Genomic DNA, 23,116 nt, shown 5'->3' with positions numbered 1-23,116 from the left:
AATATTATAAAGATGTCGGTTCTCCCTAAGGTAATCTATAAGTGATTTTGAAAGAAACCTGATATTCATTTTAAGATGCACATACCTATGTAAAGGTCCGAGAACGGCTTGGTCAGGTTCAAAAAGGCCCATAGGAGGGACTCGGCCCACAGGATGAAAACACCTCACAAAAGTCACGGCAAACCCTGACCCAGCAGGAGCGCAATGGGAGCTGGGAGAACAAGGGAGAACCAGGCTGCCTGGGCATCACTGGGAGGCCAAGACCAATGAGGCAAGCGACCCCTCGCCCGGATTAGAGCTCGAAAAATAGACAAACCTAGCTGAAGGCGCTGGGGGAGGTTTTTGTGATCTGGGGGGTGAGAATTTCTTTTCTTGAAACATTGTATCAAAACTACTGCTCTAAAGAAGAAACATGGGCAGACGGCTCAGCAGGCAGGTGAAGCTGAGTTCGAGGCCAGCCTGGTCTACAGATCGAGTTCGAAGACAGCCAGGGCTACGCAGAGAAACCCTGTCTCAAAAAGAATTTTTTTTTTTTTTTTTTGGAGCTGGCTCAGTGGTTAAGTGTGTTTACTATTCTTCCACAGGATCGGGGTTTGATTCCCAGCACCCACAAGATAGCTCACAACTGTGACTCCAATTCCAGGGTTTCTGACACCCTCACACACACACACATGCAGGAAACACAGGGGGACATGGGTAGGAGGGAGGGGGGAGGGGTGAGAGGGAGGAGGAAGATTGAGGGGGGACAGAGGTGGGAGGGTGGGAGGGAGGGGTAGGGATGGGAGGGAGGGGTGGGAGGGGGGGCAGGGGTGGGAGGGAGGGGTGGGATTGGGGGCAGGGGTGGGAGTGAGGGTGGGATTGGGGGCAGGGGTGGGAGTGGGGGAGCAGGGGTGGGAGTGAGAGTGGGGGGGCAGCGGGCACTCCCAGCAAGTCCAAGCTTGACAGCCCCCGGCAAGCTGGGTAATCTGTGGAAAGACTGAAGGAGCGAGCCCACGGGTGCCCACCACACTCAGGGAAGATTCCTTCGCAAACAGTAGTGTGAAGGCGGTGTGGCCGCTCTCCCGAGGCTATGGAGGGGCAGGGCAGGGTGACTGTGAACAGAGAGCTCTGAAACTTCTCACCTGAGCTGCTGGGAGCCGGCAGTGCCCGGCGCTGAGAGCGCCTCTCCCGGGCCTCACTCTGCACAAGGCGGGGCGCCTCGGGGTGCCCAGTCCCCCAGCAGGAGGCCAGCGCCGGAGAGGAGTGCGTCCTGCACGCCCACCCGGGCACCCTCAGGCCAGCAGCTGAGCCTAATTGGTGGCAAATTGACAGAGCGGCCAACCAAGTGTGTGCGGAGATCCCTGTGACCTTGACTGTCCACGGTCAGCCTGGGCTCGGCGGTGAGACTCTGTCCTGAGGACAGACAAAGCTCAGAGTACAAGCCTGAAGACCAGGTGAGACACACCCAGCACACGGCACCCTTAGGTGACGCTCGCTCCCCGAAACGCTGGGCTCAGATTGCCAGCACTACACAGCACAGCAGCAGGAACACGGTGGAAGATGGAAGCCAACACCCAGAGTTGTCCTCCGGCTTCCACGTGTGCCCTGTGGCGTGTACCTGCGCACACGCACAATCAACGGATAATAAAAACAGAGAAGGCCTGGGGGGCCTGTAACCCCAGCACCCGAGGCTGGCAGTGAGGGGCCACCCACCCGGGAATGAGAAACAACTGTGGTTATTTGAATTGAAGCCAGGGGCAGAGAGCTCTTGAAGGGCGGGGTGAACCGTTCTGAGAATCAACCAGCTGTAAACCATAGAGCAAAAGTGACCTGATTTTCAGGTATAAAAACTGTGTTTGCATATTCGGGGTCGTCTCCTGTCTTTGGAGGGACGACCCTATCGCGATAGCAATAAACCTCTTGCTTTTGCATCGAGCTGTGGTCTGTGAGAGTTCCTGGGAAGGGCGCAATCCTGAGCTCCTGAGCGGTGAGACTCCAGGTCTTATAGCAGATCTCTGTGAGTTCGAGGCCAGCCTGGCCTGTATAGTGGCTGCCAGGAGAAGACATTTCAAAGCGCCCCTGCAGCAGTGGGTGGGGCTGGAAGCCTGTGTGTGGCGGAGGCCCACACCCCTGGAAACCCGCGCTGACGGCCACAGGTCTCTCCGGCCCGGAGTACCCCAGGGCGGACTCCGGCTCCTCCTCCCGGCCACTGATCACCGAGGCTTTGCGGATTAGGCTGCTTGCTTTTCTTTAATTAGCTGACATGAATCTTGATGGGAAGTCCCGGCTCCATTAAATACTGGCAGCAAATCCCAGGAGGCTGTGTGGCCTTCGCAGAAACAGTGCTGATTTCAGAGGTTTGGTGACCCTCATGGCGGCACGGACGGCTGGAGCAGGGAGAGCTACTGCCTGTGGCCAGCCGGGCCGGGCGGGGAAGGGAGGGCGTGAAGAGCATTCCTTTTTTACAGGTTTATCTACTTTATGCGAGTGAGCCTTCTGCCGGCAGATGCGCCTGTGGAAGTCAGAAGCTGCAGTTAGGGAGGAGCCGCCGTGGGGGCGCTGGAAACTGAACCAGGTCCTCTGCAAGCGCGGCCAGTGCTCTTGGCCGCGGAGCCACCCCCAACCAGAGGGGATTGTTAGCTTTTCCTTTTACGTGTATGAATGTCTTCCTGCGTGTGCTCCGTGCTCAGCAGGGTGAGCAGAGGACACTGGATGCCCCGAGACTGCAGCTACAGACACCGTAGCCACCACGCGGGTGCCGAGGACGCCGTAGCCACCACAAGTGTGCCGAGGACACCGTAGCCACCATGCGGGTGCCGAGGACGCCGTAGCCACCACAAGTGTGCCGAGGACACCGTAGCCACCATGCGGGTGCCGAGGACGCCGTAGCCACCACAAGTGTGCCGAGGACACCGTAGCCACCATGCGGGTGCCGAGGACGCCGTAGCCACCACGAGTGTGCCAAGGATGCTGTAGCCACCACGAGTGTGCCGAGGACGCTGTAAGCCACCTTCCATGTGCCGAGGACTCTGTAAGCCACCTCCCGTGTGCCCAGGACGCTGTAAGCCACCTCCTGTGTGCCCAGGACGCTGTAAGCCACCACGCGGGTGCCGAGGACGCCGTAGCCACCACGAGGTGCCGAGGACGCTGTAAGCCACCACGCGTGTGCCGAGGCAAACCGAGTCCTCTGTGAGAGTGCTTAGGCTGAACACCTGGCCTGGATGACAAAGAGGAGCCCATCCTTGAGAAAAGTGACATTCCCCTCCGCTGGCTCGGTCATTATGCGGGTCTCGTTCAGTGCCCTCTTCTGGCCGCCAGGTGTCACCAGACATGCTTACGTGAAGGCAAACCTACACATGAAACAAAGTGGCCTTCAAAGCAAGTCCCCACATTCAACCCTCACAACCCCCAATCTGCCCCCCTCAAAAAAGCCCTGCAGGTAACAAAACGCCCTTAGAGGGTTCATAAAAAGAGTTGAGTGTGTCTGTCACCTAGTGCTTGAGACTGAGGCCAGAGGTCTTGCATTTGAGGGCAGCCTGGGCTACAGAGCAAGAGCCTCCTTCAAAAACAAAAAACAGCAGCAAAATAAGCTGCACACAAGAAAAGCAGAGTGCTGGGACAAGGACAGGGCTGTGGGGTCACACAGGGAAAGCAGAGTGGCCTTGACAGGGGCAGGGCTGTGGGGTCACACAGGGAAAGCAGAGTGGCCTGGACAGGGGCAGGGCTGTGGGGTCATACAGGGAAAGCAGAGTGGCCTGGACAGGGGCAGGGCTGTAGGATTCACACAGTGACCAATCTGGCCCAAAATGAGCAAAGGGCATTTTCCTCCCAGCGTGGGCCAGGGCCAGAGCCAAACAGAAGCCCGCTGAGAGGAGACTCCTGTTCACAGTCCAGAGACCAAGCAGATCTCGGGTCATGGCTTAATTAGTGACTCAGACACGCAGACCTGCTGGAAACATTCCACTGCACATGGGCATGCTCTTATTCTGCCTTGGAATTGGTTCCCTAAGCCCCACTTTCCCCTCCTCCTTCCTTCCTCTCTCCTCTGTCTCTTTCAGATAGGATCTTGACATTTTGCCCAGGCTAGCTTCCAACTCCTGACCTCAACAATCTTTCTGCCCCAGACTCCGAAATGTGTGGTGGCACATGTCTTTATCCCAACCCAGGGAAGGCGAAGGCAGGTGGATCTCTGTGAGTTCAAAGCCAGCCTGGTCTACAGAGTGAGCTCCAGAACAGCCAGGGCTACACAGAGAGACCCTGTCTCAAAACTACACCGCCAGGTGGAACATGGAGAGCAGGACCAAACACATTAAAGCTGAGAGGCCAGAAACACAAACCTCAGAGGAATATGTTAAAGGTTCCACCACAAATAAATCATACCAAGAGCCAGGAAGATTTAAAACTAAACCGGAAAGTCAACAGATATCAAGCCCCAGAAGACAGAGGTGCAAGAATTGCCTGAAAAACTACTGATGAAATCCAGTTATGAGGGCTAGGGCATAACCCATGTGTGAGGGCCTGGATTCAAGTCCCAATACGGATGGATAGAAGGAGGGAGGGGAGGCTATCCTAGGCTATTCAGCAAGATACTGTCTCAAAAGGTGGAGGTTGGGGAGAGTGGAGGAAGAGGAGAAACAACAGTTAAGACAAAAGCTCTGAGGGCTGCAGGCCAGTAACAGAAAGCAGCCATTTACACCCAGGCCTGACGGTCCTCCTAGAAACTCCAGAGGCTGAGGCTGGGACTCTACGCTGTCTGGGCTACACAGTGAGACTCTAAGAGAGGGAAGAAAGAAAGAAGAAAAAAGAGAAAAGGGGGAAAGAAAGGAAGGAGAAAGAAGGGGAGGAAGGTTGAAATGAGGAAAAGAGAGGGAAGGAGGGAGAGAGGGAAGGAGCAAGTGCAAAAGAAGCAGGCTGGAGAGATGGCTCAGTGGTCAGAGCACTGGCTGCTCCTCCTGGGGACTGGAGCTCCATTCCCAGTGCCTCACAAGCTCTTGCAACTCCAGTTCCAGAGGATCTGGGGCGTTCTCCTGGCCTCAGGGAGCTCCCGCACTTGTGACTAACAGAGGTTCACACACGTGTGCATAAATTAAAAAGAAAAATGTAAAAGCTAGCTCTGCATGTGCCTACCAGGGAGCCAGAGGAACAAGCTGACAGAGTTCCCTCATGGTTTCTGCTTCAGGCTCCTGTGACTCTCTCGGGGGAGGAGGGGTGGGGGCTGTGACCTGGAGTTATCAACCAAATAAATGTCTTAATAAATGTCTTCCCTTCCTAGGTTGCTTTTGGTCATCGTGTTTTATTGCAGCAACAGAGATGAAACTATGACAACCCAGACAGGCTGAGCCCAAAGGACACCAAGACCTCACGTAGCCCAGGCCGGGCTGCCTAAACCTGCTGGTGGAATTACCAGCCAGGGTGACCATGCCTGCCTCATGATTTCATTTTTACCAAACTAAGAACCTTTTTAAAAATCTTTTTCTACGTATTTTATATATATGAGCGCTCTCTCCGCCTATCACCATGGCTTGGAGGGTGTGCTTGACGGAAGAGAGCGTGAGTCCTCCAGAGCTGGAACTGCAGATGGCTGTGGGGCCGCCATGTCCATGCTAGCAATCAAACAGGTCCTCCGCAGGAGCAGCAAGTGCTCTTAACCGCTGAGCCGTCTCCAGCTGCCTCTCGCCTGTTTCTGAGACTTCCCATATACCAGGCTGGCTTCAGCCAAGGATAGCCTTGAACTCCTGATCCTCCTCCTGCATCCAGCCTCCCTCCCATTCTATTCAGAGCGGGCTCCAGCCCAGGGCTGTGCACGCCAAGCAGGCACTCGGCCAAAGGAACGGCCTTCCTGTGCTGGCCAGCCTTTGTTCTTTCTGTTATTTTGTTTTTCAACATAGGGTCTCTCTGTGTAGCCATGGCTGTATAGTCCTGGACCTTACTCTGTAGACCAGGCTGGACTCATTTCAGTTCAAAGGACTGAGATGCACAACACAGCATCTCATGGGAAAGCTGACGTCCCTTTACCATGGGCAGAAGCGCAGAAAGGTTAGCAGCAGTGATCCTGTCATCCACCATCTATGGGGCAGTGGGGAGCGCTCTATGGGAGCAGAAAGGGGCGATGGGGCGGGGCTTGCTAACCCTAACAAACAGAACCCTTAAAAACACTACCACAAATGTCACACTTGATGACATCCCCTAAGCTCGGGAGCCAGGCGCTTGTGCCCTTACTCCACGCAGCCTGCAGGTTCTCGCCAGTGCAGGCAGGAGGAAGGGAAGGGCCGGCAGACTGCTGACATCACTGCTAGTCAGGTCTCAGGAGTCCCTGGTGGACTGGAACTCACTGTGTAGACCAGGCTGGCCTCAGATCCACAGGTCCTCCCACCCCACCGTGAGCGGGAAGGCATGCATGGGGTACACACACAGGCAAAACACCCATATGCATATCATACAATTATCTTAAAATTTTAAAGAAAACAAACAAAAACTATTCAAGATTTTAAAAAGACCTAAATACATGTGAATTCAAAGCTAGCCTGGGATAGTGAGACCCTGCCTCAAGTAAAAAATCCTGAGGGAGCGGAGGAGGTTTAGTTGTCTAAGTGTTTGCTGCTCTTGCAGAGACCCTCATGTCAGTTCCCAGGACTTGATAAGGAAACAGGGTTGGTTTTGCTCAAAATGATATACAGACTCCACACATTTAAACCAAAATCTTAATAAGCACTGGGTATGGAAAAAAAAAAAAACTTAAAAAATATAGACATTCATTTTAAACTGTTTTATATACACACATATTTTACAGGGACTGCGCGGCCTGCAGGCCAGCCATGCCGCAGGATAAGACCCCAAAAACAACCACACAGGCTGCGAGATCACTCCGCTGAGAACAGCTGCTACCTCAGAGAAGCCACTCGATTCCCAGCGCCCACATGGCAGCTCGCAGCTGTCTGCAGCAGCAGGAGATCTGACACCCTCTTGTGTTTTCCCCGGACACCAGGCACACATGCAGGACACAGACCTGCATGCAGCCAGAATGCAGAGGACACAGACCTGCATGCAGCCAGAATGCAGAGGACACAGACATACATGCATGCAGCTAGAATGCAGAGGACACAGACATGCATGCAGCCAGAACCTCCCCCCACATCAACCGTAAAACTAACCGGACCGGAGGCTGCGTGGCCACCTTAATGCCAGCCAGCAGGAGGGAGGGGCAGTCCTCGCTCAAGGCAGGCCTAGTCTACAGAAGTCCAAGCCAGCCAGGAACTTGGACAAAAGACAGGAGGAGGCAGGGTATGAGATCTGCCTCGGATAAACAAGTACGTGGGAAACCCCCCATCTTTACCAGGAAACAGCTAATTAGAACCACGACGAACTGCAGGACACGTGCCTGGGTGTCGGACGGCGACAGCCGGCCAGGCGGACGGTGGCCAGGCGGACGGTGCCCACACGGCCGGCAGGACTGGTCTGTCTGCCAGCTCTGCAGAGCTGTCAGCTCTTCTGCCGTTCCTTCCACAGGGTTCTCTGAGCAGCCCGGGCTGTCCTGGCCTCCCTCTGTAGCCCAGGCTGGCTTGAACTCAGAGATCCGCCTGCCCCTGCCTCCCGAGGGCTGGGATCCCAGGTGTGCACCACCGGGCTCACATCAGTTTCTTTCTGTTTAAAAGCATTTCGTTTTTAATGACGTGTCTGTGCACGGGAATGTGCAAGTGAGTGATCCTGAACCTGTGGCCGGCCAGGCGGAGGAGTGAACAAGATGAGGCAACGGACAGTGAGCTCAAGTCGCCGCCCCACCGCTCCACCCTCTCCCTGGTGCGGAGCTTCTCCTCCGGGGTCCCCATCCCTGCCGTCTCCCGCTCACTGCACAACGCGCACCCAAAGCCAGCAGGCCAGCGTGGCACGATGGCACTCCTGGAGGGGGGCACCAGCGCACAAGCCCGCAACCCTGTGTCACGCCTCCTGCTGCTCAGCACGGGGTTAAAGTGTGAGGAAAGCATCACCATCACCGGGCCGCGGAAAGGTCTCACTGGGTAACGCTCGCTCGCCTGCTGGAGGAGCTGAGCTTGATCCCTGAGCCCACGTAAAGGGGGAAGGAGAGAGCTGACTACACAGCCGTGTCTGCCTCTGCGTGTGTTCTCGGCTTGTGGGCACACGCACAGGTACTACCGTAAACACGCGTCATGAAAAGTACAAATACATTTGAGTATCTGGGCGAAAAAAAGTGCTCTACCAGAAACAGATCAGTGAAGGAAGCCACCAGGCTGACGACCAGAGGAAGATCCCCGGGCCCACATGGTGGGAGAGCCAGTCCCCACAAGCTGCGTCCACATAGGTGTGCTGTCACCACATACAGTAACTTAGCATGTCAGCTACCGACTGACCTCTGTCTCTGTACTTGTGCACAAAGGCAGGGACCAAACAGGGCCCCGGGGCCCGAGAAACTGACATTTGAAGGCAGTAAAACACGGGGTGCTCAGGCACAAAGAACACGAGCCTCTTCTCTGGAAATTTCTTCGGCTTAGGATCTTTGGAGAGGCAAAACATGCTTCCTACTTCAGAAGTTGGAAATAACTGAAACTTCGCCTTCATTGGCTCTCTTGGCAGTTGGGTCACCGGCAAGTGACCCACAGACTCACCGCCAGGCTTGCCTGGGCTCCTATCTCGGAGGAGGAGGGGCTGTGTGGCGTCTGCCGCGCAGAGGCTGTGGACCATGGCCCAGCTCAGCGCTGGTGGACACACGCTTCAGTGGCCTGCGCATGGGCAGGCTGGCCACGTAACCCACACCTGGTCTTTCTGCCCAGGATGGCTTTAAGGTAACCAATGTTGCCTTGTTTTTGTTTGGAGTTCAGACAGTTCAGGCTGGCCTCAGGCTCCTGTAGCCCAAACCGACCTCGTTTTAGCAATCCTCCTGCCTCAACCTCCTCACCATTGCTGGGATCACAGGTATGCATCAGGCCGTTTGAAAGACGGGCCACTGCTCCTCTGCCCAGGCTGGGGTGGAGCTCCCATCTCAGCCTACAAAGTAACCAAAGCTACAGGCACATGGCATACTGCCTGGCTCTAGCCAATGTTTTTGAAATAAAGTGCTGGGATTAAAGCTGTGCACCACCGCACCGGCCCAGGCACGACATCGTTTCCCTGTGGCTTAAGAGCTGAAAACCGACAGCAGCGCAGGAGAAAACCCAGCATCAAGGTTTACCGCAGCCTGCATCTGTGCCACCTTCTGCCTCGTCGCCGGACGCTGCCTTAGTTGTTCACGTAGCAAATGACTAAGTAGCAAGTGGACATGTTAGCTGCCTCTGCCTGTGTCTACCCACCTTCCAGTCGTCGCCAGCAGCAAGGACAGAGGCGGGCTCCGGTTCATGACTCGCCCTCTGGGCGTGCAGGGCCTTTACATCCTTAGATCAGGCAGTGGACCCACAGACATGCTGTCTGGGTTCCTGCAACACTGCCTCAGGCTTGCAAAATCAGAAGAGTTGCCAGAGGAATGGATTTTGAGCCAGAACTTGCCAGATATGTAAGAGTTAGGAGGAGGGTAATGAAATGTTTGGGTACAGGAAAGGATGACTAGGAGAGGGCAACGCAGAGAACAATGTGGCTGAGCAGGCAGTGGCAGGTCTCAGCTCTTCACACTGCCCCCCTAGCTGTCACACTGCCCCCCAGCTGTCACACTGCCCCCCAGCTGTCAGGTCCTCACACTGCCCCCCAGCTGTCACACTGCCCCCCAGCTGTCACACTGCCCCCCAGCTGTCACACTGCCCCCCCAGCTGTCACACTGCCCCCCCAGCTGTCACACTGCCCCCCAGCTGTCACACTGCCCCCCAGCTGTCACACTGCCCCCCAGCTGTCACACTGCCCCCCCAGCTGTCACACTGCCCCCCTAGCTGTCACACTGCCCCCCAGCTGTCACACTGCCCCCCAGCTGTCAGGTCCTCACACTGCCCCCCAGCTGTCACACTGCCCCCCAGCTGTCACACTGCCCCCCAGCTGTCACACTGCCCCCCAGCTGTCACACTGCCCCCCAGCTGTCACACTGCCCCCCAGCTGTCACACTGCCCCCCAGCTGTCACACTGCCCCCCAGCTGTCACACTGCCCCCCAGCTGTCACACTGCCCCCCAGCTGTCAGGTCCTCACACTGCCCCCCTAGCTGTCACACTGCCCCCCAGCTGTCACACTGCCCCCCCAGCTGTCACACTGCCCCCCCAGCTGTCACACTGCCCCCCCAGCTGTCACACTGCCCCCCAGCTGTCACACTGCCCCCCAGCTGTCACACTGCCCCCCCCAGCTGTCACACTGCCCCCCCAGCTGTCACACTGCCCCCCAGCTGTCACACTGCCCCCCCAGCTGTCAGGTCCTCACACTGCCCCCCAGCTGTCACACTGCCCCCCCAGCTGTCACACTGCCCCCCCAGCTGTCACACTGCCCCCCCAGCTGTCACACTGCCCCCCCAGCTGTCACACTGCCCCCCAGCTGTCACACTGCCCCCCCAGCTGTCACACTGCCCCCCTAGCTGTCACACTGCCTCCCCAGCTGTCACACTGCCCCCCAGCTGTCACACTGCCCCCCCAGCTGTCACACTGCCTCCCCAGCTGTCACACTGCCCCCCAGCTGTCACACTGCCTCCCCAGCTGTCAGCTCTTCACACTGCCCCCCAGCTGTCACACTGCCCCCCCAGCTGTCAGGTCCTCACACTGCCCCCCCAGCTGTCAGGTCCTCACACTGCCCCCCAGCTGTCACACTGCCCCCCAGCTGTCACACTGCCCCCCAGCTGTCACACTGCCCCCCCAGCTGTCACACTGCCCCCCAGCTGTCACACTGCCCCCCAGCTGTCAGGTCCTCACACTGCCCCCCAGCTGTCACACTGCCCCCCAGCTGTCACACTGCCCCCCAAGCTGTTCACACTGCCTCCCCAGCTGTCACACTGCCTCCCCAGCTGTCAGGTCCTCACACTGCCTCCCCAGCTGTCACACTGCCTCCCCAGCTGTCACACTGCCCCCCAGCTGTCACACTGCCCCCCAGCTGTCACACTGCCTCCCCAGCTGTCACACTGCCTCCCCAGCTGTTCACACTGCCTCCCCAGCTGTCACACTGCCTCCCCAGCTGTCAGGTCTTCACACTGCCTGCAGCCCCGGGGTGGGGAGGGAGTCGGCTTACAGTAGGGAAGGGGCAGTGGGGAAGCAGCAAAAGGGAACTGGGCATCTTTAGGAAGAGCTTTGGAGAAGGAAGGGGGGCATGCAGAGAGAGATAAAGTTGGTGGCTGGACAGTCTCTAGATCTCTCCACGGTGGAAGGAAAGGGAGTCTAAAACCAGAGGGCTGTGGGGAGGGGTGATAAGCGCCTGTGCCAGGAGGGACGGTTCCCTGGTCACAGGAGCTGTTATCAGGTCCTCATTTCCTCCCCATCTCTATCTCCTTCCTGCTCTTGGCCTGGCTCTCCTTGGAGCTAGAAGAGAGAAGGAGTCCCACCCTGGAAGAGGCCGCGCCCTCACAGGTCCTTCTGCCTGACTGTAAGCGGGGACTGGGTCCAGAGGCTGCGGCTCTGAGGAGGGATGAGAACCAGGGGCTGAGGGGAGGGAGGAAGAGAAGGGAAAGTCTGGGGGGGGGTGGCAGCGGTGTCTGGAGGGGACCCGCAGCTGTTGGGGGCTGGAGCCCGGGGAGAGGGCGCTCCTTCACTCCTTCTGCCCGCAGGTTCCGATGGCGCTCCTCATCCTGCTGTTCCTGCTGCTCAGCCCCTCACACTCCCACCCCACTTGCCAAGTCTCCAAAGTGGACAGCCTGCTGCAAGTGAACTGTGAGAACAGAAACCTGACCGCACTGCCCGAGGGCCTGCCGGCGGACGCAGGCGTCCTTCTCCTGAGCAGCAACCGACTGGGTGCCTTCTCCACAGCAGCCGTGGTGCAGCTTGCCCACCTCGCCGAGCTGAGCCTGGAGCGCTGCGGGCTGAGCAGCCTGCAGACCCCGGCTAGGCTGCGGAGGCTGGAGAGCCTGAGCCTGGCCCACAACGACCTGCAAAGTCTGCCCCCTCTAGGAGAGGCGCTGCCGGCACTCTCGACGCTGGACCTCTCCTTCAACCAGCTGGGCTCGCTGTCTCCGCACGCCCTGGACGGCCTGAGCCACCTCTGCGAGCTCCACCTGCAGAACAACAAGCTCAGGAGTCTGCCCCCCGGGCTCCTGGAGACCACAACCAAGCTGGAGAAACTCAATCTGGCCAACAACAAGCTGCGGGAGCTGCCCCCCGGGCTCCTGCACGGGCTGCAGGCCCTGGACACCCTGTACCTGCACGGGAACTGGCTGCGCACGGTGCCCAGAGGCTTCTTTGAGGGCCCCCCCTTGCCTTACGTTTTCCTCCACGGCAACCCCTGGTACTGCGACTGTGAAATCCTCTACCTCCGCCAGTGGCTCCAGAACAATCCCACCAACGTGTACTTGTGGAAGAAGGGTGTGGATGTCAAGGCCATGACCTCTAACGTGGCCAGTGTGCGCTGCGCCAACCTGGGCAATGCCCCCATGTACACCTACCCAGGAAAGGGCTGCCCGACCAATCTTGGCGACACAGACAGTGATGAATACTATGACAGTTTCGATGTACCTACCACAGGGGCTGAGGTCAAGCTCTCCACTGGTGCCCTGGCCGCCCGCCGGGGCCTGCTCTCCTCAGCATCTCCCACTTCTCTAGGCAGCCAGATGACTTCTTTGCCCCCGACCCACAAACCCTCCAAGAAACAACCCACATCCACCCACCCGCAGATCCCAGGCCTCACCACACTCCCAGAGACCGAAGAACCCAACACGGTCCTCTATGTTCCCACCTCTACCCCGACCTCCCCAGCACCCAGCACCTCCACCCTGACCTCCCCAGCACCCAGCACCTCCACCCCGACCTCCCCAGCACCCAGCACCTCCACCCCGACCTCCCCAGCACCCAGCACCTCCACCCCGACCTCCCCAGCACCCAGCACCTCCACCCCGACCTCCCCAGCGCCCAGCACGGCCCCAGCACCCACCACCACGTCCACCCCGACCTCCCCAGCGCCCAGCACGGCCCCAGCACCCACCACCACGTCCACCCCGACCTCCCCAGCATCCAGCATGGCCCCAGCACCCACCACCACGTCCACCCCGACCTCCCCAGCACCCAGCATGGCCCCAGCACCCACCACCACGTCCACCCCGACCTCCCCAGCACCCAGCATGGCCCCAGTGCCTGTCACTTTCCCCCCAGCTACCCCAGAGACCAGCAGTACTACCCCAATCACCCCAGCACCCGGCACCCCACCCATGCCTACCACCTCCACCCCGACCTCCCCAGCACCCAGCACGGCCCCAGCACCCACCACCACGTCCACCCCGACCTCCCCAGCACCCAGCACGGCCCCAGCACCCACCACCCTCACCCCGACCTCCCCAGCATCCAGCACGGCCCCAGCACCCACCACCCTCACCCCGACCTCCCCTGCGCCTTTCACTTCCCCCCCGGCTACCCCAGAGCCCAGCAGCGCCCCCCCAAACACTGCAGCGCCCACTGTCAGCCCAGTGTGCACCTCCCTAGCCTCTCCAGAGTCTAGCCCAATTGAGACCAACTTACTGCTCTTCGCCACAGAAGTCACCCCACTCCCCGCCTTAGCATCCACCACAGCAACCCCGGGCTGGAACGGCCTCCTCAACTTCCAAATGATGGCTCAAACAAATTCTGACACCCTCAAAAGTGAGCCTTTTCTCCATTCCGACTTTTGCTGCCTCCTCCCGCTGGGCTTCTATATTCTGGGTCTCCTCTGGCTCCTGTCTGCCTGCGCAGTGCTCGCCCTGCTGCTGACCCGGATCTGGCACATGAAGCCACACTCTCTGGCCTCGGGCCCGAGCGAGTCCACAAGCACACACACCACCAGTGTGGAGATGCAGAGGGCAAGGCAAGTGACCGTGCCCCGGGCCGGGCTGCTCTTCCTGCAGGGCTCTCTCCCCACGTTCCGTTCTAGTCTTTCCCTGTGGGTGAGGCCTCACAGGGGTGCGGGGCCGCTTGTCGCAGGACGACGGCCCTCAGCTCTGAGTCAGGGTCGTGGGGAGGACCTCCTGGGTACAGTGGCTGTGAGATACTCAGGCCACAGCCTGTGAGGCTGCCAGACTTTGGTGGGCTCCCGGGACCTAGCTGGGTGGGGCTGGACGTCACAGGTGCACCTACTTACTTCTCCTTTGCCTGAAGGCCCCTCCTCACCTCCAGGCACTCAAACCCAGACCTCATACCAAGAGGCAGTGAGGTGTTGAGCTTTGGGCCTAGACCGCTGCTAGGCTACAGGCCCACTGCTACCTTTGAGGAAAACGAGACGGAAGAGCGACAGAAATGGTGCGGGATCCCGTCCGCTCACACTTGGAAGAAAACCGGGAGACGTTAGTATGGGGGCACTCTCCCTACCTATCAGCGTACCTCTTCCCTGTTTAACACTCTGGTTTTCCACCAGCATTACCGTTTGTATAATAAAAAAATTTTTAAATGAAAATGTACCTTTTTTTGCGGAGATTGAAATGTCTGAAGCACCTGTTAAAACAATTCCCAAAGTCCCAACTGCCCTATCCTCTACTGTAGCTGAGGGTGCCTCTGCCTTGGCAATTCTTCTGTGGGGGTCAGGTACCCACCAGGCTACCCAAGCAGCAACTCCAGAACAGAAAACGTCCTAGAGCCGAGGGGCAGGGCTAGAGCCTGCTTCCTGCAGCCCGCAGGTGGGCACAGTCCTCAGACCCACAGCCTCCAGAACACAACTGTACAATCGGGAAAGGTGTGTCTCTATTGGGTTTGACTGAAGTGTCAGGTCTGTTTTCAAAGCTGGATGTAACAGCACCCCCCCCACACACACACCCACACGCCCCGATCCACTCTGCCACTTGTTAACCTCAGTGTGGGCCTCTTCCATGCCTCAGTCCAGTTCAATCCAGGGGTTGGGCCCAAATGAGGGAAGGCAGGCTGCATTTCTCTGGCTCTACCGACTGCCTTTTCCAGATGGCTCTAGACCTGCCCGTGCCTGACTGAATCTCTTTCCTGCCATGCACTCTTCCTTCCAGGTACAGGACAAGCCTTAGAGGTGAGCCACCAAGAGCCTCTTCATGAAGCCGCCCACCCGCCGGCACAGCTGCAGCTCGCTGGCTCAAACCACTGCAACTGTCTGCAGGCCACCTGTGCCTGCAGTGGTCCTCCACCTCTCTGCTACCATGAACAAGTCTCTCCTGAGGTGGGCAGGATGCAGCCCTCTGCTACAGCCATTCCCAAATATCCCTGCCATCTTCTTGCTGGACTTTATAAGCTCCTTAAGGTGCGGGCTTCAGACGTGTCCAAGTGGCCACCTCTGGTAGCTAGGACACAGCGTGCATGGAAGGCTTAGGGGAGGCAGCAGCAGGGCACCAGGGTGCCGAGACACCATCTTTCCTGTCAGGGCTCTGCCAGGGGCAGCGCACACCTGCTGCCTGCCTGTTCTCCGGCTTGGCACGCCGCCCTGCTCTCCTCCTGCTGTGACCTTCCTGAAGCTCCTTATGTTCCAAGAAGTTTGCAAGATTATGGGGAGGGCTTGGGAATCACACTTAGGAAACAGACGGGGGGAAAATCACTTTCCCCAGGCAACCCAGTTTCTGATCAATATTCCTTCTTGCCCAAATCCTGGGGTTTGACTCCAGTGACAGCACACAGAAGTCAAAATCAGCTTTGGGTGTTTTTTGATTTTCCAAAACAGGACTTCTTTCTATGGCCCCAGCTGTCCTAGAATTCACTTTGTGGACCAGGCTGATCTTGAACTCAGAAATCTGCCTGCCTCTGCCTCCTGGGTGCTGGGATAAAAGGCCTATACCACTACACCCCACTTCCAAATAAGACTTGTTATCCCCTCCCTCTTTTTGCTGAAAAGGCAGAACTGATATGATCTGTGACTCAGCTGTACTTCTGGGCAAATGGCTTGCACAAGGGCCAGTTTTTTTCTTCTGTCAGCTGCTGAGGTATGACTTACTTACGTATCATTTTCATAAAACCAGCAGGTGATTTTCTTTAATGGTTTTTGTTAAAAACTCCAGTTTGTTTTCCAGACATCAGCTTCTTCATACAGTCGGCTCCCCCTATGGTCCTCAAGATGATCCAGAGTGGGGTTGGTGTTATCAATCAATTTATTGATTAAGTCCTCAGGAGGAGGAAAGCCATATCCTTCCACCACCACAGACCCTTTGGACACCTTGATGGCTTCTGCTCTCTCCTGTCTCCTCAGCTCTGCTTTGGTTTCCCCAGAGAGAGGGATCTGCTGTCTTGCACACCCTGAAACTAACACTCAAGAGGAGACCAGAAATCCTCAGAGGGTTTCTTAGGTGACCCCAGGAACGGCCAGGGACAGAATGATCCTAAGCATCAGGCCAAGCATGGCAAGCTGGAGGAGGGGGTAGAACAGACTGGAGTTCTTTACCGCAAAGGAGAAAACCACACTGTGGAGGGAAATAAATAGAGTCCAGGCCCCAGGGCACAGCGACTGTGGCAGCAGTGGGTGACTTGGGAACCCTGGCACACCAGTCCCAGGGCTTTGCCACGTCAGCCACTGAGGAAGAGACGCTTGTAGGCCTTGTTCATCTGTTCCAAGAAGATGAAGGTGAGGACAGTGTGGGGCCCCAGTCGGGCATAGTACGGTGTGAAGCCCTTCCACAGGCTGAAGAAACCCTCATAGCGGACCACTTTCATCAGCACGTCCTAGACAGACAGGCAGGCAAGTGCTGAGTCTGGGACCTGGCCCCTGGGACTCTGTCCCCCATACCCAGACCCTTCCTCTCCCTCCCCGGGCACCCAGCACACTCTGACCCAAGCTCCCCAGCCCTGCCTCCTCACCAGCCCATTCTTGTACTCTGGCTTCCCGTCAATCATCCGCATATTCTGGATCCTGAAGGAGAACGCATGAGTATGAAGAACAGAAGGAGGGCCCTTCCCACAGCTCTCCAGTTCTGAGCTATAGACTCACCTAGTTTTCACAATGTCCACAGGCATGGAAGCCGCAGTGGTGACGAGACCACTGATCATACTGGCACAGAAGTGGCACAGAATATTGTCAGAGAAGTAGCCTGGGAGTTAAAGAAGGCAGCAGTCAACCTTTGGGGGGCTCAGGCCAGGCGGGGCTCTGGGTGCTGAGCTCTGACTCCCTCACCTGAGTCCAGCAGGAACTGCTTGGATTGGGAGTAGGAGGCGAGCTGGGCGGCGTTGACGACGACAGCTCGAGCCATGGTGGGGATGCAGCCCTGGAGGCAGGAGACAGAGTCAAAACTGCTGGAGATCTGGCCCAGCAGGCCCCGAGACGCCAACCTCTGCGCTCACCCGCCACAGCGTGGGAACTCCCTCTTCTCTGGCAATCCGAAGGAGAGCGTCAAACACGTTTTTGTAGCCTCTGCGCTGGTCAGCTGGAAGCCTGGGGGAAGGGCAGGGAAAGGCAAGATCAGGATAGCCCAGGGTTCACAGGAACAAAGAAAGGGAGGCTTGACCAGGAACACACCCTGCTATAGATGGGGGCTAAGGACAGTAACAAAGATCCCTAGGTTTGAGGCATGGGGACGCCACGAGGCATGGGGACGCCGCGAGGCCTGGAACTCACCGGCCGTCGGCGGTCATCCTGATAAGAGCCACCTCGGCTGGTGTTCCAACAAACGCACCAGTTGCACCTGCGGTCATGCCGATGAGGGCTTTCAGGAAAAAGCCAGGCGGTGTCCCATCAGCCCCAGTCAGGCGCTCAAACAGCACGGTGTAGATGCCAAGGCGAGTGGTGGTGTAGGTGGCCTGGCGCAGCAGGCCAGCTGACAGCCTGAGGAGCAGAATGTCAGCACGGGGCCAAGGCCTGCCAACCAACAGCCTCCCTCCCGGCTTGAGGCCTCAGTACCCAGTGTAGATGCCCTTCAGCCCTTCTGCCCTCAGGATGCTGGTGAGGGCGTGGAAACTGGTTTTGTACTCTCGAGTCTTGGCCCCTTCGCCACTCAGCTGCATACGGTTCTTCACCAGGTCCAGGGGCTGCACGAAAACTGTAGCTCCCATCCTGAAGGAAAGAGGAGAGGATGCAGAGGTCAGCTGCTCCAGCTCTGTCAGTGTCTACTGCAACCTGGCGGCAAGAAGTTTCGAAGGTCAGGGCCTGACATGCAGCTAAGGATTCAGGAGGCCAGTGGCATGTGTGAGCATGAAGGGCCATGTGTCAGAAAAAAGTCCACTTGTCCAGTGAAGGCCATGCAACTCAAAATGCTTCAGGCAAGCCCCTTCCTTAGGGTCCAAGCAGAACCAGGACTATAGGCTAAAGAAGAGCGGAGACGGCATCCACAACCTTAGGACTCCAGGCAGTTCGACAACAAAGCCTTTAAGGACTTAGACCCGCCACCCAAACAGGCCCAGCGAAGCGATGATGGTGGGAACACCCGGCAGTGGCCCTTGAGCGCAGCCCAGGAGGGCCCCTGAAATGGGTGAGGAGATCGTGGCAGCCCATCAGGGACCCCGCACCGGCTCCATTTACTGCAACATACCCCTGAGACGTACTGGGCCCAGCTGCTTGCTCCCGTCCCTTCCTCCTTTTCCCATCCCTGGGGCCGGAGCTTACCCAGCCAGGCCCCCAAACAGGAACTTGACCGACTTAGGGGAGGTACGGGGCTTCCCGTCCATCTGACCGGTCCCGGGACTCGCCGTCGCCGCCATCGCCCCTTGATGGCCCTCGGCTTTGGGTCCCGTGCACACGCAGACCCGCTCGCGCCCAAGGTGACACCAGCACGCAACAGGGCGAGGGCGCGCGCGCACACCCCTCCAACAGGCAAGTCCAGCTCCAGAAGAAGCTGGGGCGGGCGCAGGCGCGAGGCGCAAAGGCGGCCGGGAGCAAGGCGGGGCTTGGCTGCACGGGGGGGGGGGGGGGGGGGAAGAGGCGTGGCCGAGTTAGGACGCTACCGCGTAGTTCCCGCCCCTCCCGAAATGGAACCGCGGGAAAAGAATTCGTACCCACACCTCGCGAGAGAGGCGGACCCGCCGAGCTAGGGCAGGGCGGCCTCTCGCGATGGGTTCGGCGGCGGGGGCGCCCTCTCGCGATACTTGAGCGCTCGGCGGCGGCCGGACGGCGGAGAGGTCTGTAAACAGGCCCTCGGAGATCGCGGGCCCTCAGGGGGGTCCGCTCGCCTCCTGAGCGTCGGCCTCCGTCTCCGCAGGCGCGCTCTCCGCGTCGAACGTGCCTCCCAACCGGCCTCGGGGGCCGGAAGTCCTCCGCCCTGAGCGGCCGACACCGGCGGCGGCCCGCCTCACCGGAAGCCCTCGTCCCGGGCCGGGAAGACGGCCCACCTGGCCGGAAGTCCCACCTCCTGGAGGTCCCCCACCCTCCCCGAAGTTTTTCTGTTACCTGTTTGCCTGCGCTTCTGGTCTCCGCTTTAGTTGTGTCCCCGAGAAAGATACATTGTCTCCCTCCCAGCTCCACCGAGCTGCCTTGAGAGCTCACTTCCCGAGTGGGAGCCCCTTCCCCGACGACCTCATGTAGTTGAGACGTGGGACCGGGGGTGTTTGGACCCCTGGGACCCTGAAGGTTAGGGCGCAGAACTCGGCTTCCGCTCCTGCCGTCAGGACGCCACCTCCGAGCCTACCCCTCCCGCTGCCATGCACCCCGCGGCCTTCCCGCTTCCTGTTGTTGTGGCTACCGTGCTGTGGGGAGCAGCCCCTATCCGAGGGCTCATTCGAGCGGTGAGTCTGCCGGGCTGGCGGGGGAAGGGTGCTGAGGAGGGGTCAGGCTGAGGAGAAAAATGCACTGTTTTGTCTGCAGACCTCGGAGCACAATGCCAGCATGGACTTTGCAGACCTCCCAGCTCTGTTTGGAGCCGCCCTGAGCGAGGAGGGACTCCAGGTGATACTTTCTCCGTTTCCCTAGAGTTAGCCTGTGCGGGGTAGTCGGAAATAGTCGAGTTAGCCAGGGAATGCTTCGGGTTGTGGAAGTAGCGCAGTGGTAGGCTGCTTACCAAGCATAAGTGAGATTCTAGTTGAATCTCCTGCAACACAACGAGCGTCAAAAACAAAACAAAAACCTAAGTTCATAGTCCAGAATCTAAAGGTGAAAGGCAGTGTCCACGCTTCGAACTCCCAAGTTTAAGAGGGAGGCTGAGAGTGGATTAAGATAAAAAGCAGGTGGTTATCAGTAATGCCTCTGGAGCTGCTTGTTTGTATGGCTGTGCACAGCCTTCTGTAGATTCTGAGTAAAATGGGTAATAGAAATTAACTTACTGCTGTTGTGTCAACAAGTGAGAGAAGCATGCCTGTAGTAACTCATTAGAAAGCTCTCGCCACACAGCGAGAACTGTGCAGTTGTTTGCAAAAGAAGCAATTGAAAATGAAACAAATTGAATGTTACATACTTGAAAGACAAATGTGAAAAAACTTGGTAAAAATGACATGAGTAGCCAGCTGAATTGTTACCAGTGGGAAACTGAAAAGCAGGATTAAACTAGCGGAGAACTTGAGGAGTCTCTCTAAAAGAACTCACTGTGTAGACCAGGCTGGCCTTCAACTAGATTTGTCTGCCTGCCTGTGTTCCAAGTGCTGGAATTAAATGCACGTACCAGCAGGCCTGCCTGAGATGTAGCTACCAGTTTGGGTGGGATGCTCAGACTGAGAATGAATAACGAGGACAGGGCTGCAGAGCACAGGTCACGCGTGTAGTGTTGTGTTTGGGAGGCCCTGTGGGAGAACTAAAGGTGAAGAGCCCAACTGTTTGCTTTCCTCCTTCAGGGGTTCCTTGTGGAGGCCCACCCAGAAAATGCCTGCAGCCCCATTGCACCCCCACCCTCCGCCCCAGTCAATGGCTCAGTCTTTATCGCACTGCTTCGAAGATTTGACTGCAACTTTGACCTCAAGGTTGCTAAATGGGGAACGGGAGCTGGTAAACAGAGTGACTGCCGGGAGGAGTGAAGAAAGGCAAGGTTTACACTCTGGTTCCCGCTTTGTGCCTTCAGGTCCTGAATGCTCAGAAGGCTGGCTATGGGGCAGCTGTGGTCCACAACGTCAACTCCAATGAGCTGCTGAACATGGTGTGGAACAGTGGTAAGGCTGGAGGGTCCACGCCACCGGGGTGCAGTGCAGTGCAGTGCAGTGGGAGGACCGGTAAAAGTGCCAGCAGCCACTTCCAGGGAAGTGAGGAAGGGAAGGCTAAATCCTGATCTGTTGCCCGCAGAGGAAATCCAACAGCAGATCTGGATCCCATCTGTGTTTATTGGAGAGAGAAGTGCAGAGTACCTCCGAGCCCTCTTTGTCTATGAGAAGGGGTAGGACACATGCCTGCTTTCCATTCTTCCCTCCCTGTTCCCTGCCAGCCTGGAGCCCAAGCCTTACCAGGCTCAGGGCCTTCCTTGCGTTGTCTTTCTCCTCATTGTTGCCTTGTCCCAAGCCTGGCCTGAGGCTCGTCTTTCTTTCCTCAGGGCCCGGGTGCTTCTGGTTCCAGACAGTAGCTTCCCCTTGGGCTATTACCTCATTCCTTTCACTGGGATTGTAGGACTGCTGGTTTTGGCCATGGGAGCAGTACTGGTAAGCAGCTGAGGACAGAATTTATAAGGCCATACTGATCTGGAGATGGGAGGTGATAATGGATTTTCCAGCTTTTTCTTAAACTTGGTGGTTTGCTCCCTCACTCCTAGATAGTTCGTTGCATCCAGCACCGGAAAAGACTCCAGCGGAATCGACTTACCAAAGAGCAGCTGAAACAGATTCCTACGCATGACTATCAAAAAGGTAAGGCACAGGTAGGGGACCTTTCTCCTAGCTGGCCTCATCTTGAAGGAGTTTTGAGCCTAGTGGATAGAAGGTACGGAGATCAGAAAAGATGCCATCTTTGCTTGCCTTTTACCCACCAGCAAAGGAGGTGGGGTAGAGCAGGTGGAAAGATGAACAAGTGCATTTTTGACCTTGTGTATGGGGCTGTGGAAAGAGAAAGATGGAGAGTCAGGAGGACTCAGAGCAGGTGAGGGTTGGCTTACTGAGCCCAGAGCCTCTAGGACCATATAAGGTTATAGCAAAAGCCTTGCCCCTCCCACTTCTGCTTCCCCCCCCCCCCAACCCACTTCCCTTATCTGCCCCAAGGTCTTCAAAATCAGTTTTATAGGTTTTAGTCCTTTCTGAGTGGCTCAGTGAGTCCTTTCCTTCTCCAGGAGATCAGTATGATGTCTGTGCAATCTGTCTGGATGAGTATGAGGACGGGGACAAGCTGAGAGTGCTTCCCTGTGCACATGGTAAGGCCACTCACTGCCTGTATCCACACCTATGGCCCGCCTGCGGTGACCGGGTGCTTCACGTGCTGGTCTCCACAGCTTACCACAGTCGCTGTGTGGACCCCTGGCTCACTCAGACGCGGAAGACCTGCCCTATTTGCAAACAGCCTGTCCATCGGGGGCCTGCGGATGAGGAGCAGGAAGAAACTCAAGGGCAAGAGGAAGGTGATGAAGGGGAGCCGAGGGACCAACCTGCCTCAGAATGGACCCCGCTCCTGGGCTCTAGCCCTACTGTTCCCACCTCCTTTGGATCCCTAGCCCCAGCCCCCCCAGTCTTTCCTGGGCCTTCCACAGATCCCCCACCTTCTCCTTCATCTGCTGCCCTGGCCTGATACTCCCAAACTGGTCACCTCTAGTGACCTATTTGCACACTGTTATCCAGTCTAATAAGCTGAGGGATAGGGGACATTTCCACTCCAGATTCTTGAGCCTCTTTCTGTTGAGGAGCTGGGAGCCATAGGGACATGGTCTTCACTTCTTGGGTTAATAAAACTTTGTTTGTTTTTTTTTTTCTTCTGTGGATTAAAGTTAAGATCATTTTTACACAGGTAAAGTTCTAGAAAAGAATCACATGGAATCACATTAACTTGCCAGGGGGAAAGCCCCAGCTGCAAGTTTGCTGTGACTCAGGGAGGGGAGGGGCCCACATGATGACTCAGGTGGCCCTGCCTCACCCGGAGGCTTGGACCATTCTCTGGCCTGGATGGCTGTGCTGTGTTCCATTACAAACTCAGCTGGGCTGCAGTGGAAATGTCCCTGTAGAGGGCCCTAGGCTGCCTGTCTGCCTCAGCACATGGAAGAACATCCTAGTCTGGGGGCCTGAGAAGAGCAGACTAATGGGGGATGATGCAAAGCTGGACACAGCCAAGAATTACACTCAATGAAGGTGG

General features: G+C 57.3%; 3 protein-coding genes across 3 annotated transcripts; 2 read left to right on the top strand and 1 right to left on the bottom strand.

The window, feature by feature from the left end:
* Positions 1–11,412: 11,412 nt before the first annotated feature.
* Gp1ba (glycoprotein Ib platelet subunit alpha) lies at positions 11,413–14,487 on the top strand. The gene is made up of 2 exons (XM_060363386.1): positions 11,413–11,470; positions 11,652–14,487. The coding sequence occupies exon 2, from the start codon at positions 11,658–11,660 to the stop codon at positions 14,070–14,072; it is 2,415 nt and encodes an 804-aa protein (XP_060219369.1). The 5' UTR covers positions 11,413–11,470; positions 11,652–11,657; the 3' UTR covers positions 14,073–14,487.
* A 1,595-nt stretch (positions 14,488–16,082) lies between these two features.
* Slc25a11 (solute carrier family 25 member 11) lies at positions 16,083–19,070 on the bottom strand. The gene is made up of 9 exons (XM_060363388.1): positions 18,931–19,070; positions 18,542–18,826; positions 17,840–17,992; positions 17,558–17,764; positions 17,284–17,374; positions 17,117–17,207; positions 16,934–17,033; positions 16,804–16,855; positions 16,083–16,668 (listed from the first exon to the last, which is right to left on the bottom strand). Exons 2-9 carry the CDS (start codon positions 18,634–18,636, stop codon positions 16,513–16,515), a joined length of 945 nt encoding a protein of 314 aa, XP_060219371.1. The 5' UTR covers positions 18,637–18,826; positions 18,931–19,070; the 3' UTR covers positions 16,083–16,512.
* Positions 19,071–19,520: 450 nt separating this feature from the next.
* Positions 19,521–22,739, top strand: Rnf167 (ring finger protein 167). The gene is made up of 9 exons (XM_021651663.2): positions 19,521–19,656; positions 19,736–19,816; positions 20,695–20,820; positions 20,919–21,006; positions 21,137–21,227; positions 21,381–21,486; positions 21,597–21,690; positions 22,107–22,187; positions 22,266–22,739. The coding sequence occupies exons 1-9, from the start codon at positions 19,573–19,575 to the stop codon at positions 22,556–22,558; spliced, it is 1,044 nt and encodes a 347-aa protein (XP_021507338.1). The 5' UTR covers positions 19,521–19,572; the 3' UTR covers positions 22,559–22,739.
* Positions 22,740–23,116: the final 377 nt, after the last annotated feature.

Source organism: Meriones unguiculatus, chromosome 11, assembly GCF_030254825.1.
Source record: "Meriones unguiculatus strain TT.TT164.6M chromosome 11, Bangor_MerUng_6.1, whole genome shotgun sequence".
Lineage (NCBI taxonomy): Eukaryota > Metazoa > Chordata > Mammalia > Rodentia > Muridae > Meriones > Meriones unguiculatus.
Note: the sequence above shows the minus strand (reverse complement) of the source record. Positions and strands in the feature narration are given on the sequence as shown.

What these genes read in the sequence shown, in the direction of transcription:
- Gp1ba (XM_060363386.1), top strand. Translation starts at nt 11,658, where the DNA reads ATGGCGCTCCTCATCCTGCTGTTCCTGCTGCTCAGCCCCTCACACTCC.
- Rnf167 (XM_021651663.2), top strand. Translation starts at nt 19,573, where the DNA reads ATGCACCCCGCGGCCTTCCCGCTTCCTGTTGTTGTGGCTACCGTGCTG. An exon ending in ACTGCAACTTTGACCTCAAG is followed by an intron (nt 20,821 to 20,918) that starts GTTGCTAAATGG and finishes TTGTGCCTTCAG; the next exon opens with GTCCTGAATGCTCAGAAGGC. An exon ending in AGTGCTTCCCTGTGCACATG is followed by an intron (nt 22,188 to 22,265) that starts GTAAGGCCACTC and finishes TGGTCTCCACAG; the next exon opens with CTTACCACAGTCGCTGTGTG.
- Slc25a11 (XM_060363388.1), bottom strand. Translation starts at nt 18,636, where the DNA reads ATGGCGGCGACGGCGAGTCCCGGGACCGGTCAGATGGACGGGAAGCCC. An exon ending in GAGTTCCCACGCTGTGGCGG is followed by an intron (nt 17,208 to 17,283) that starts GTGAGCGCAGAG and finishes TCCTGCCTCCAG; the next exon opens with GGCTGCATCCCCACCATGGC. An exon ending in GCAGTTCCTGCTGGACTCAG is followed by an intron (nt 17,034 to 17,116) that starts GTGAGGGAGTCA and finishes TTTAACTCCCAG; the next exon opens with GCTACTTCTCTGACAATATT.